The 12,932-nt window shown below is 42.3% G+C and overlaps 1 protein-coding gene across 1 annotated transcript; it reads left to right on the forward strand.

The window, feature by feature from the left end:
• The first annotated feature begins 5,583 nt into the window (after positions 1-5,583).
• On the forward strand, positions 5,584-11,460 carry KRR1 (KRR1 small subunit processome component homolog). Its single transcript, XM_042017718.1, has 10 exons — positions 5,584-5,713; positions 6,113-6,288; positions 6,777-6,911; positions 7,163-7,288; positions 7,384-7,467; positions 8,065-8,121; positions 8,617-8,787; positions 8,955-9,032; positions 9,172-9,265; positions 10,814-11,460. Exons 1-10 carry the CDS (start codon positions 5,620-5,622, stop codon positions 10,954-10,956), a joined length of 1,158 nt encoding a protein of 385 aa, XP_041873652.1. The 5' UTR covers positions 5,584-5,619; the 3' UTR covers positions 10,957-11,460.
• Positions 11,461-12,932: the final 1,472 nt, after the last annotated feature.

A 12,932-nucleotide genomic window follows, 5' to 3' on the forward strand; every position in this document is an offset into this window, starting at 1 on the left:
GCTTGCCACGATCCCTCTGAACCACATGAATGTGAACCAAGGACAAACTGACTCTCATGAATCCTTGCATTTATGGGGAAAGAGCTCTCTGTGGACACAAAACTGGTGGAGGCAATGTTCCAGTTACGTATTTCAGACATGAGTCCTGTGGCACAGAGAGGTAGGAGGATGGAAGATATGTGGGAATAGGGCTCCTCTGTGGCTCATCCTCTGCCTGCTGGTTTCCTTTGAGCCTGAGTTAAGGCTGCAGCAGATAGGTGCTTTTACAGCTTCTAGGGACAGCTGTCCATCACCTACAGCTACACATATGCACCTTTACTGATACATACATCTAACAAGGATGAGAACTGAGGTTTTATGTGCTCTGTGGCACAGAAAGTGTGAGTGTTCAGGGTGAGCCCAGGGGTAGTTGTCATGCCCTTCACCCAAGAGAGCCTTATCAGACTTTGCCCCCTGGAGCGTCTGGCACTGACAGCAGCAGTGAACTCGCCCACGCAGCCTGGCCAGACTCAGTGCAAGGAGAAGCAGTGTGGTTGGCTGTAGAAAGCTCTGTATCTCAAAATTAATTTGCCTGTGGTTCTGCTGACACCTTCTGATTATGCTGCTCTCCCAGTAAAAGAAAGGGTGTGCTGAAATCAATTTCCCACCCCCTATTCCACTGCAGATAGAAGACAAAAGATATATTGCTAATTAAAATGTTCTAATCTGCTGGAAAGCAGTTTTGTAGGATTGATTTGAATAAAACTGATGATGCAGCCCACTCAGATCACTGGGAAACGACCTCTCTATTATGAAGTCCCAGAATAACATAGCCAAGCAATCTTGATTTCCTAATATCTGTCAAAGGAAGAACTTCTTAGTTAGTTACAGCATATAATACGGATATTCCTGAAATGTCCTCTGCTTAATGAACAGCTGATATTGGCTAACCTCATAGAAATAAGAGAGAATTAGTACCAGCTGCAAAATGCATTCACTGGATAGTGAAACTGGCAGTTGGTATTATGCCTGCTATAAATATTTTTAATTAAAAATTGTTTTCTGTCTCTTCAATTGGTATAATAGCGATAATGCTTACTGAGAGTTACTGAAGATGTAATAGGATTCCCCTTCGTGTATAGCAGAGCTATTTATTCTGCTGTAATATTGCTACAGTGGAAATCTGCATAATAATGTCCAGATTCCAGTACAAGAGAAAAATAGACTGCGGGAGTGTTTCAGAATAAGGCACATGAGCATGCAAATTCCTAAATAAAAACCATGCTCAGACTCTGTTTTCTAAGGTATGACTTTAAAATTATATTAAAAATCTTTTGGGGGGGGAATTTTCAGCTTTAATCCACAGCCCTAGGGCATTGTATGCCTCTAAGAAAGGGTTTGCTCTTTGCATGCTTACAGGGAGCATCACAGCAGATCCTCTTGTGCTGCTCTGGCTGTGCCCTGGCACAGGTCCCTGTCAGGGAGGATGGGGGCTTGGGGGTACTTCTCCTGCTCTGACTCAGAAAGGAGTAGCCCCTTTCTGCATGTGGAGGGGCTGGGAGAGGCACTGGCAGAGGGGACCCTGCAGGGCTGCAGCAGACCCGAACCTCTGGGCACCTGGTGTCCACTTGGTGCTCTACTGCCATGACCATCCACAGGTGACGAAGGACACCTCCTCCTTTGGGGAGTCAAGAGGCATTAGACCAGCTATTCCCTGGCAGGCACAGCCCATGTTAGGCATTACCTAAATAGGATGGATACTGTGACAGCTGGAGAAATCTGTTAGCTGTCCCTACTGGGCCTTTGGGAACTTGTGATTGCTCTCCACACTATGTCAGAGACTTTCTAAAGATGATGGGACCAATTGCTTTCTCATCCCCACTGGACTCTCTTCCGCTCTGAGGCTTTGGACCAGTATAATGATTTAAGCATTTTCTCCCACCACCTTCCTCAGGCTCCCGCCTTCGTCCTCCCCAGCTTCTGATGCACCTACCCTTGACCAGCACTCACCTTCACTCTCTCATTTTTACTCTCTTGTGTGTATCTCAGAGATCCTGGTGCAGCTTGCCTTGGTCTGGTATTTGCTTTCTGACAACTCCCAGAGGCTCAGGTCAAGACAAAAGCCTCATTCTGTCAGTCACTATGAATACCTGATTAGGCACATTCCCTGCTCCAAAGACCTTTTGATCTAAACCTGCTGTTTTGATTTCATGATACTAAATTCCTTTCCCAGTTTGGCTCTCATCCTTTTCTTGTCCCTAAACTGACAGCAATTTTATTGCAAGCAAGTAATTTCCCAGACAAAGCTATGGTCTCTTTTACCCATAGGTTCTTCCTTCTTATTCTGGGTTCTTCCTTCTGCCACAAATTCTCTTTGCTTTGCTATTCCAGCTAGCCCTTTAGGATGCATTTATGGTTTACAGTCCTCTCATTTTACAGCTCCTTGTTACTCTTAGGGTTCAGCAGGTACTGTCCTCTCTGCTCTCTTTCAAAGGGAAAGATGAACTCTGCTTACTGGGGCATTTCCCCAGCTCTCCATGGAGAAGGCAGCAGCCCCACTGCAGTGTGTTCTTGCCTGGCCAGGTTTGCAATGGGCACCAATACCATCATCTGTGAGCACCTATGCAGATCAATGGATTCAACAGCAAAGACAAGAACAAAACAAAACCAGAGAAGTGACTCACACCAGTGCCCAGAGGGATAAAGGAGGAAGAGGAAGAGGGAGATAGGAAAGAGAAATGAATACCACAACCTCATCTGCCTGAGGGCACAGAGGTCATGTTAGCCAGGGAATGGAATGAAATGAAATGGACTTTTCTGAGGGTGGCTGGGTAGGGGTAGGTTCTGTTTGATTATTTTAATTCTTCCAGGCTACCTCCCAGGGTCAGGTCACTCAATGACCTAATTTTATTCCAATAATGAAAGTACTCTATTAAAACAGAAAAAGGACAACACATGATTATTTTTTTCTCCATCCAATCCAATGAATTGGTTTTGGTGGCCAGTTTGGATGATATTTTGATCATTTGACAAGTTTTTTATGAAATGCCTGATAATTTAAGAGCCTGTTACACCAGGAGAAGGTCTCGCTTGCCCATGTGCTTGTTTCCTGCCCTGTTGTAAACTAAAAGAATAAAGAACACCCTAAGCCAAGAAATACAATTCTCCAGTTATTTGAATCAAAAGGAAGTATTGATTATTTAATTACATAGAAGTGATCCAGATGCTTAGCATTTACTACAGATTAATGACTGCCCCAGAGCAGTTAATGGCCCTTCTCACTGCCATCAACAAAAGCTGCTTATTAATCCCTGGAAAATGGCTTGCATAACAATCATAACCTGATGTTAAAAGTTTATAAATAGATAAAAGTGTCACATGGATTTATGAGTGCTAAGGCTGAATGGGATCTGTGTGGTGTTTCTAGCAAATGAATGCCATGTGCATGAGCTCATCTGATTGCCTGAATTATCACAAAATCCCAAGTTGCTCTTTTGGATAGGAAAATGGCATGTAAGGAACTGCCAAGTGGCTGGAGTCCTATCTATTGACTGGGAAATAATTACTTCGCTGCATAATAAGGAGGCACCTTCCTTCTAACAGCAGTGCTCAGCCCTTTTTATGGTATCGCCTGAAACACGTGTAAGGGAGGCTGTGCTGTTTCATTCCTTCACTTTGTTTTTAAGAGGATACACACATACACACACACACACAGAGCTGGCCCAGGTCCTCCCAAGCACAGGAATGGCTCCAGCAGGTGTAGGGGTCTTGCTAGACTGGGATCTGTACTATTCAGACAAAGGTCTTTGAAGGAACCCTTTGCACCTGGGTCTCTCCATCCCATCTGGGCTGGTAGAACACTGAACATGGTATGTGCTGCCAGTGAAAGGTCCTTTTGGAAAACATGTCGCTCCTGGAAGAGCTGGGAGGGCATGCAGATCCTGGGGGAAGGAGTGGTGGAGGGCAGGGATTTGCAGCAGCACCGCATCCCCGCATGTGGTAACTGCGTCCCACCACTGCGCTGGCACTCACACTGTCCCTCCTGCCTGGGAGCTCAGCTTCAAACCACCATGCAGAGAACCCTGCTCCTGTGGGGTTGTAGAATCTATACCTCTCTCCTCTCATCACATCAGGAAGCTTACTTCCACTGCCAAGCACTAAGGGCATGCCCCTTCCACAGCCCACTCTCGTGATTTTTTTGGTGGGCTGCATCACAGGAGGAGTCAGACACTAAACCAGTGCTGAACTAAACTAATTATCCTTCCTCAAACTCTTTCCAACTCTGCTTTGCTGCGCTTTCACAACACGTGGCCAGGTTTCAGGTGAGAGAGACGCACAGTGTGCTTCATGCGCTTCACTGAGCCACCTCCCCAGGACCCCCAGCCCTTCCTTCGCATCGACTGGGTGTCTGTACCTGGGCCAGACCTCCCTCCTACGCTCAAAGGCTTTGCAGTGCTGAGGAATACCAGCCCGGAAAGCAGCCCCAGAAAGCTTCTGTGTCCAAGAGCCGAGAGAGGCAAATTTGCCTCCCTGTGCTTGCCTCCCTGTGCTTGTCCAGGGGCACGGAACCTTTCCGCCAAAGCCATTCGGCATCCAAAGCCCGGTGCCGGGCGAGGCGGGGCTGCGTGGGCGGAGGGGGCGCACATTCCCACCGCCTCCATCCCTCCCGGTCGTGTCCCCCCCGCGGAAGGCACAGGCGGGCGGCAGCTCCGTTCGGGAAGCTCCGCTTAGCGCGGCGGCCAGTGCCATCTAGCGGCACCGGGAACGGATGACCACCCCCCCAAAGGGCCGCAGGGACCGCCGGCAGCCGTCTGCCAAGGGCCTCGCGGGGTCCCCCTCCAGCTTCTTTCCCGTCTGTGGGAAGCGCTCCCCATCCCTGTTTGAAGGATGTTGACGGACAGAAATTAAAATAAATGGCTAAAAGCTTGCATCAACTCGATGCCAAGCTTGCAGACAGAAAGGATCTTGGGAGTCCTGTTCGTTGTGGGAGATGGGGTGGGCAAAGGGCTGGCAGATGGAGCAGGCTAGGAAAAACATCAGCCAGCTCCGAAGGAAAGGTTTCGGGGGAGTCAAAACTGATTTTTAAATCAATGATTGACTTAGGTATAGATCAGATGATAGAAATCTCTTTCTCATCAATTAAGAAATTAAACACCGTAGAGTGCAGGTTTTTATGAACAGAAGCAGTGAACATCTGCCAAAGACAACATTGCCTCAGAGTGTTCTTGCTCTTAAAGGTCTCCTCCACTTTTTCACTCCATTGGTTTTTCATGATACCCGTAAAAGAGAGCGGAGGAGGCTCATTCTTGCTCTTTAATTTAAGGAAATGCTCAGCTACAGGCAGAGGATGGGGCAGGGAGGAGGATGCAGAGCATCCCCCAGAAAACCTTAAATCACGTTATTCAGATAAAAAATTAGGTCTCATCAGGAACCCCTTTTCATTTGCTACGAGCACCGAAGTACTTCATGTATTTCTGTACGTGTGCCAGGCTGCAGATTTTGACGAGGCTGCCCCTTTCCGCACCGCGTTCCGCGCTAGAGGAAGGTGTCCGGGCGGGCCGTCCCACACGGCGGCCGGGGGAAGCTCCCCGCGGCCCGGGAGCCGAGCGCGGCCCCGCCCCTTCCGGCGCGCGCGCGGACATGGCGGCCGTGCCCAAAGAGGAGGCCGGGCCCGGGCCGGGGCCGAAGCAGAAAGAAAAGCACAAGAACAAGAACAAGAAGAAAGCGGAGCCAGGTGGGGGTGGGACGCGGGACCGCGCGGGGCTGACGGCTCGTCGGGAGGGCCGCGGGCTGAATGTCCCCTCCGTGGGGCGCTGCGGAGGGTAGAGGCGGCTGGTGGGTGCTTGGGGCCGGCAGCGGCGGTGCCGTGTTGTGGTGCGCCCGCCCTGCAGGTACTCGGCTTCCTCGCCTCAGTCTGTGCCTTATTCTTGTATAATATACTTGCATAATCATCTTGTATATACCAGATCAACAGCGCATATCTCAGCTGCGGATTTTTTTTTTTTAACTTTTTAAAAAATATAAATAGTTTAAAGCTGTAGTTTTTCTAAGGTCAGAAGAGATGCAAACCGCATTCAACAGTGTATTAAACCAATCTTCGTATAACAATAGCTTTTTTTTTTTTTAATAACAGTTGATGAATCTGAACTTCTCACTGTGCCAGATGGATGGAAAGAGCCAGCCTTTACAAGAGAGGATAATCCCAAAGGGCTGCTGGAAGAAAGCAGTTTTGCAACATTGTTCCCGAAGTACAGAGAAGCGTACTTGAAAGAGTGCTGGCCACTTGTCCAGAAAGCCTTGGGTGAACATGTATGAACTCTTAATAATTGTGATACTGCACTTTACCTTTTGGGACATACAGGTCTTACTTAAGCTAATAAAAATAGTGCAAGTTGCTTTACTCATACTGTATTTGTAAATTTCTACTGTGCTTGCATTTTGAATTAGTAGTGTCATTTTTTGTTATCCAAAATTGGGTGAAGAACTGTCTAGCCAGATTTGCAGTTCTTTACAAATGCTGTCAGCAAAGTCTTTGCAGCAGCAAGTATCTCGTCATCCAGACACTGACAGCTTTGTTGTGCTTGAGTTCAAGGAGATGATAGAGGTGGTGCTTTGGGCCTTGTGACACATATTCAGTCTGGTTTGTCTTTGTGTGTGTGAAGTTTCTTAAGCTAAAAGTCACTTAAGAAGTTTTGGAAAAGAGATCTACATTCTGTATGTGTTATTCTGTTTGTTAACTGCTTACTGCCAAAGCTGAATTATGAGATTGATTTGGTGTTTCTTTTCAAATACTGCAGTATGTGAATGCAGCGCTGGACCTAATTGAAGGAAGCATGACTGTAACTACCACTAAGAAGACTTTCGATCCGTATGCAATCATTAGGGCTAGAGACTTAATAAAACTTCTGGCAAGAAGTGTTCCATTTGAGCAGGTCTGTATTAAATCCTGAATGTTTTTTTCCATGATAATGCTTATATTTTGCCTTAAATTCTATCATAATACTTATAAAATCACTACATTTTAAAAATGAGGGAATTTCAAGTGAGCCAAGTAAGATAAAATATATATTTAAAGTAAATATCTCTGAAAGCAAAGGGAGAAGAATAACCTAAAGTATTCTCTTGACTCTTATGAGTAATAGATTTGAATTCAGATTACATTGCCTGCATCTTGTCTTTTTAGGCAGTTCGTATCCTTCAGGATGATGTGGCATGTGACATCATTAAGATAGGCTCTCTGGTGAGGAAGAGAGAGACTTTTATAAAAAGAAGAGCACGGCTTCTTGGGCCAAAAGGATCTACTCTTAAGGTACTTTCTGCAGATGTAGTAACTAGACAATACTGACACCCAAATTTGTGTCAGGTCTTCATATTATACTAATTTAATTTCTTTTTTTGGTGTAGGCCCTGGAACTGCTAACAAACTGTTATATTATGGTGCAAGGCAACACTGTTTCAGCTCTTGGACCCTTTAGTGGGCTAAAAGAGGTAAGAGGGAGGTAGATGAGCCATTTGTGTTGCAAACATAAACTTCTGTGCCCAGCTCAAGGGTGAGCGATACACAAAATCTGGCAAACTCTGCAGTATTTTACTTACTTTCAGTTATGTGTTAGTAAGCTACATTTGTGTTAGTAAGCTACATGAATGTCCGTAGTGTTATCATCTTTGCTGTTGAATTTTGTTTAGACTCTTAAGACATTTCTGTGTTGGAAGAAAAAGTATCTGTATATGTTTTAATAACTATGTGGGAGAAGAACGCTTGTCAAAAGCAGGTTCCTCATGACACTATAAGATCCATGATAATGTGAAAATGTTTGTAGGGCCTGCTGGAGTCTATTAGAAGCATGACAGTATTATTGGCATTTTTGAACTGCTGTGCCTTCCTGTTAACCCTGTGCTTTAGCTTTTTTTAAGGCTGGAATCAATGATCTTGGAGGTCTTCTCCAATCTTAATGTTCCTATGATTTTAAATCTTACTACTTTGGGGAGGCAGAGGAAGCAAGATAGTACAGCTGATATTTTAATTGATTAGCATATGAAATATTTGCTGAGTTTTCTGTTATTTTTGTTTTGTATTCAATACAGGTTAGAAAAGTTGTTCTGGACACAATGAAGAATATACATCCCATATATAACATCAAGGTTAGCGTGGTCCACTGCGTTTTTGTTTACAAGAAAATACTATTTCTCCCAGAGAGTTGTATGTTAATAACTTATATATTTCTGTGTGGTAATCTATTTTTCAGAATTTCTGTAGTGTGCTGCTTTATAAAAACCACTGGCTTTGATATCCTCCATTTTACTAGGATACATTGGCATAACACGATTATGGCAGTATCTGAGAAAACATCAAAGGAAAAGTGTGTATAAACTTTCTCCCTTTGATTGTTGGCTTGATACTTGCACATTTAAACTGAGGCACCTTCTCCAGTGCATTATCCCTGTTTTGAGACATCTGTCTGGTTCTGCTGTTCATAATTAAGCCCCTCTGCTCTTACTGAAGTGAGATGTGGAAGGTTTGGATGTTGCATATTCACTGTAAGAAAGTCTAGTGAAACTTCTGTTTTCAGTCTCTTGGCTTCTACTGTAATACTCTTTTTTTAATAACTTCTTTGTGACATTCTGAAACTCCTGAAGACTTTGATGATCAAAAGGGAATTAGCAAAAGATCCTGAACTGAGGACACAAAGTTGGGAAAGATTTTTGCCTAAATTCAAGCGGAAGAACTTGAAAAAACGCAAGGAGCCCAAGAAGAAAAATACTAAGAAGGAGTACACACCGTTCCCACCTCCGCAGCCAGAAAGCCAGGTCAGTTGAAACTTTATTTGGTTATGCAGGAATAGAGCACACCTAAATTGTATTCTTTGTAAAAAGAGATGGGGAGGCTTTTTCTATCACGTTCTGATTTCCTGATATTATATATCTGGCTTATAATGCATAATTAAGTAAAACTTCTTGCTACTTGTCTTACGCAGATTGATAAAGAATTGGCAAGTGGCGAATACTTCTTGAAAGAAAGACAGAAGAAACGCAAACAAATGGAAGAGATAAAGGTAAAGTTGTACTAATCCAGGGTCCAGTTAAAAAGCATTTGATTGCTGACTTGGAATCTGGAATCTGGGTTTTTTGGGGTTTTTTTTGTCTTTTTTGCCCCTCTCTGTTGCTACTTGATCTTTTTATTGGTAACTTTAGGCAAAGCAAGCAGATGCAATCAAGAGAAGACAAGAAGAAAGAAATAAAGCTTTTATCCCACCAAAGGAAAAGCCAGTTGTGAAAACAAAGAAAGGTAACCTTTTTTTTTCCTGTTTTAAAACCTTTTGTTGTCAATTTCTAGGCTGAGTGATTTTGCAAATGCAGCTTAGGAAAAAGGAAGGTCATGCAAAACAATCCTGGTGGTTAGATCCATGCCTAGAGTTGCCAGGGACAGTAAAAAGATCACTAGCCAATAATTCTATACCTTTGAAACAATTCTCTGTTGAAGAGTCAATCTCAGTTGGTTGTTCTAGCTTCATCAATTTTTGCCTTTCAGTTGTACAGTAAAGCTGCCATCACTTTTACATTCAAGTTAACAGAAAGCAATACTTACTTGAAAAACTGACTTCACAACTTTGGTACAAGATAGGGTAAATAGCTTTTCTGAAAGTTAAAGTAAAAGCACACTATGTGCAGAGTAAGAGCTTATGTTCTCAGATTACTTATTTTTTTAATACACTGGAGAAACAAATCTTCAATTCTCACTGATTATGCTTCATATTCATAGTATTAGATATACTGTTAGCTATACTACCGACATATTATTACACTACGTATTACACAATTTGTTAAGAACTTAAAAGTTTGTGCTTCTTGAAAAGCATCTGTTTTGCAGCATTGATACAGTACTTTTTTTTTGTTGTGATGGCAGTACATTTCCAATGATCCTGTTGTTGTCTGCACTGTGTCTCAAATACGGTGCTTTTCTAGCTGCTCTGTGTTTTGAGCTGAAATCCTTCAGTCTTCCAAGAATAGATGACAGGAGTAGTTTGTATGTAGAGAAGAACTGAAATCCAAAGAAGACAGCTGGTACCCACCATTAGATATAGGAATTAACTGTGAGATAGGAAAGTTAGATCCAAACTCATGACTTGTGCTCCAAAGAGAAAATACCATCACGTGTGCGAACATAAGAGTAGGTTATTCATGTTGCTCAGCACTAAGTATATAACTTCAGTATTCTGGCACTCCCTATACAAGTTTTTAATAAAGGTTTTTATGCAAGGGTCAAAGATCTGCATCATATTCCCCCAACCCACCCTTCCTCATGCTTTGTCTAACAGTGGCCATTAATGGATGGCCACAGAGAGAGTATAAGGATGGGACAGGCATGTTTGGGATCTTACCACTTTAGTTACTTGCAGAAAGACAAAATGCCATAAAACCTTCTCTGGATATAAGCACTCAGCAGTTAATTTCTTTTCTTATGCAAGATCTATCAAGCCTATGTCTAAGAGTGCATATGTATTAATTTCAGAGGCGTACATCTGTGTTCTGAGGAGTTGGTGATAATAGTTTGTATGTCTGTAGGGTTTGGCATCTGTGTTCAAATGTTGTTGTATGGGATTTTTTTATATAACTGTTCTTTGAATTCTGCTGAATAAGATTTGTAGATAATACTAGTTTCAACAAAAATGATTATTAGAATAATCTAGAAAATGATTAGTGAACATAAAACAAGTCCTAACCAGTGCCACAGGATGCAGTTTACTGTGTTTATATATAAAGTCTTCTTGTAGATTGGTAACATTTTTCAGAAGTTAAATTAATGTCTGTTACCTTTGTATTTCTTACTATGTAGCCTCCACTGAGAAAAAGATTGATATTGAAGCCATCAAAGAAAAGGTAAAGAATGCGAAGAAGAAGAAATTAGGAGCACTTTCTGAGGAAGAAGTAAAGTTAAAAATGGCAGCAGATGAAAAGAAAAAAAAGAAAAAGAAGTAGTTCACTACCTAAGAGGTTCACTTGTCTCCTCCGATAATGAACATTTTTATAGTTGGAAGATGGGAGAATTTTTGCTGTTGGTGTAATGTGGAAAAGAAAAGACTAAGTAGAAAGATCGTTCTTTTTTCCTAAGTACAGTTTAATTAGTGGACCTACAATAGCTGTACAGACCTGGCAAGGTTGGTGAAGGAAATCTGTGCTGCACTGTTGTTTGAGAAAGTAAGAGAATGTATTTGGATAATATCCATCTACCTAAAGGGAGGGTTTCACAATAGAAACATTTAGGAGTTTGATGTGGAGTGTTAAACATTTGGGCCAGAGAACTCTGGGAAGGTGAAAGTTCAAGGTAATTCTGTGAAAGAGTACCAGACAATATGCAGCTGTAGTTGTGGTGATAACTTTTGCTAAATGGGCAAGATTTATTACTATATTATGCTTTTATTTTTGTAAAAGCTGATTATTTTGTGTGTCTTGTCTTGATGTTAATAAATATTTTTAATTCAATGTTCTTAAATCCTTAGTTAATCTACTGCACAACCTCCATTTTCTTGTCCAGGAAACAAACTCACAGCTTCATCTGAAAATCAGACAAACCATAATCTTCATTGCATACCATTAATAAACTGTCATTTATTAACATTATACTGATGGGTTTTTAGACAGAATATGGTACAAAGTAAGTGTCTTTACATACAGATTGTGCTGCAGGGAGAGCATAAAGTTGTGTTATTTACCTTTAAATATATCTTTATTTAGTTCCTTCTTGCAAGAAGTTCTTAAAAATTGTGTTTTTTTTTTTTTTGAGACACTTCCTCTATTTTAAAGGAAGTTTAGAGGTTTTTCAACTTCCTGAAACTGTAAAATGTGATGAAATAAAGTAATAAAGTGCACCAGGAGAGCAGCTATTGCTTATTTCATGCATTGGAGATTAAAGAAACAAATGTAATGAGGAGGAGATAGAGCCACACTAATTTCTGTTGAATTAATTTCTTCTGACTCTGTTAAGAGTGCTTTTGCTGGGTTTTTGAATTTTGATCACTGCACATGCAGTGGAGATGATTCTCTTAGAATGGTGCAGCTCAATGCTTTTAGGTTAGTGACCTTTTATTTGAAACCAGGGGGTGAAAACACAGCCTTTTTTTTTTTTTGTTCCCCACACATATAAGAATTGAGAATATATTTGGTTAGATAGTCAGTGCATGAGCATTGGGACATAGCTATGGTGCTTGTGCTCTAGGGTAGGGCACAACATCAGCCTAAGTTATTAGGCCTTTCAATTATGTGAGCAGTTCTTGGCACTTAATTGTTAAGGAAAAAATACTCCCAATCTTCTTAGGGACTGCATTGTTCGTAAGTGGCAGTTTCTTTTGGAATCAATCAGGGAAATACTATTTACACGTCTTTAACTGAGAACATGATGCATAAGTCACAAGCCACCGGTCTCAGAAACTGTAGTGATTGATGGGTTCAGTGATACCAGTACTACGAAAAGCTTTTTAGAAACACCAGCTGGTGTTTGGCAGCTGACAGAGTAAAGGTGAGACCAAGGTTAGGGCTTGTTGGGTAGTTCAGACCTCACATAGTGAAAGGACTAATTTCAACAGGAGACACTGCAATACTTGAGTTTAAATTCCTGTTCTCACAAATATGCTTCAGCAGAAGAGTCCGCAGAGTGAGGACCCATTAAGGAGGAGTTTGACAAGCCAGGGGAGGAGCATGAGTGTATTAGGGGAGGGAGAGTCCTCGGTTCTGATCTGAACTGCAGCAGGCCCCTTTCATGACAGAGGAGTGGCCTACATTCCCCTGCCTGTTGTTTAAAAAGTTAAAAACCAGTGTAAGGCTGTTTTTCCCACTGGTCTTGCAGACTGGCATATCATTTCAGGAATCTGGCTGTGAAAGTATCCTAAAAAAAAGTTTCCAGCTGCATCAGCTAACTTCTTGGGTGCCTGAGTTGCAGTGCAACTTTTGGCAGCCCG

This window comes from Corvus kubaryi, unplaced genomic scaffold (assembly GCF_017639235.1).
Source record: "Corvus kubaryi isolate FWS band 111438036 unplaced genomic scaffold, C.kubaryi_AGA036_p1.0 137, whole genome shotgun sequence".
NCBI classification, from domain to species: domain Eukaryota; kingdom Metazoa; phylum Chordata; class Aves; order Passeriformes; family Corvidae; genus Corvus; species Corvus kubaryi.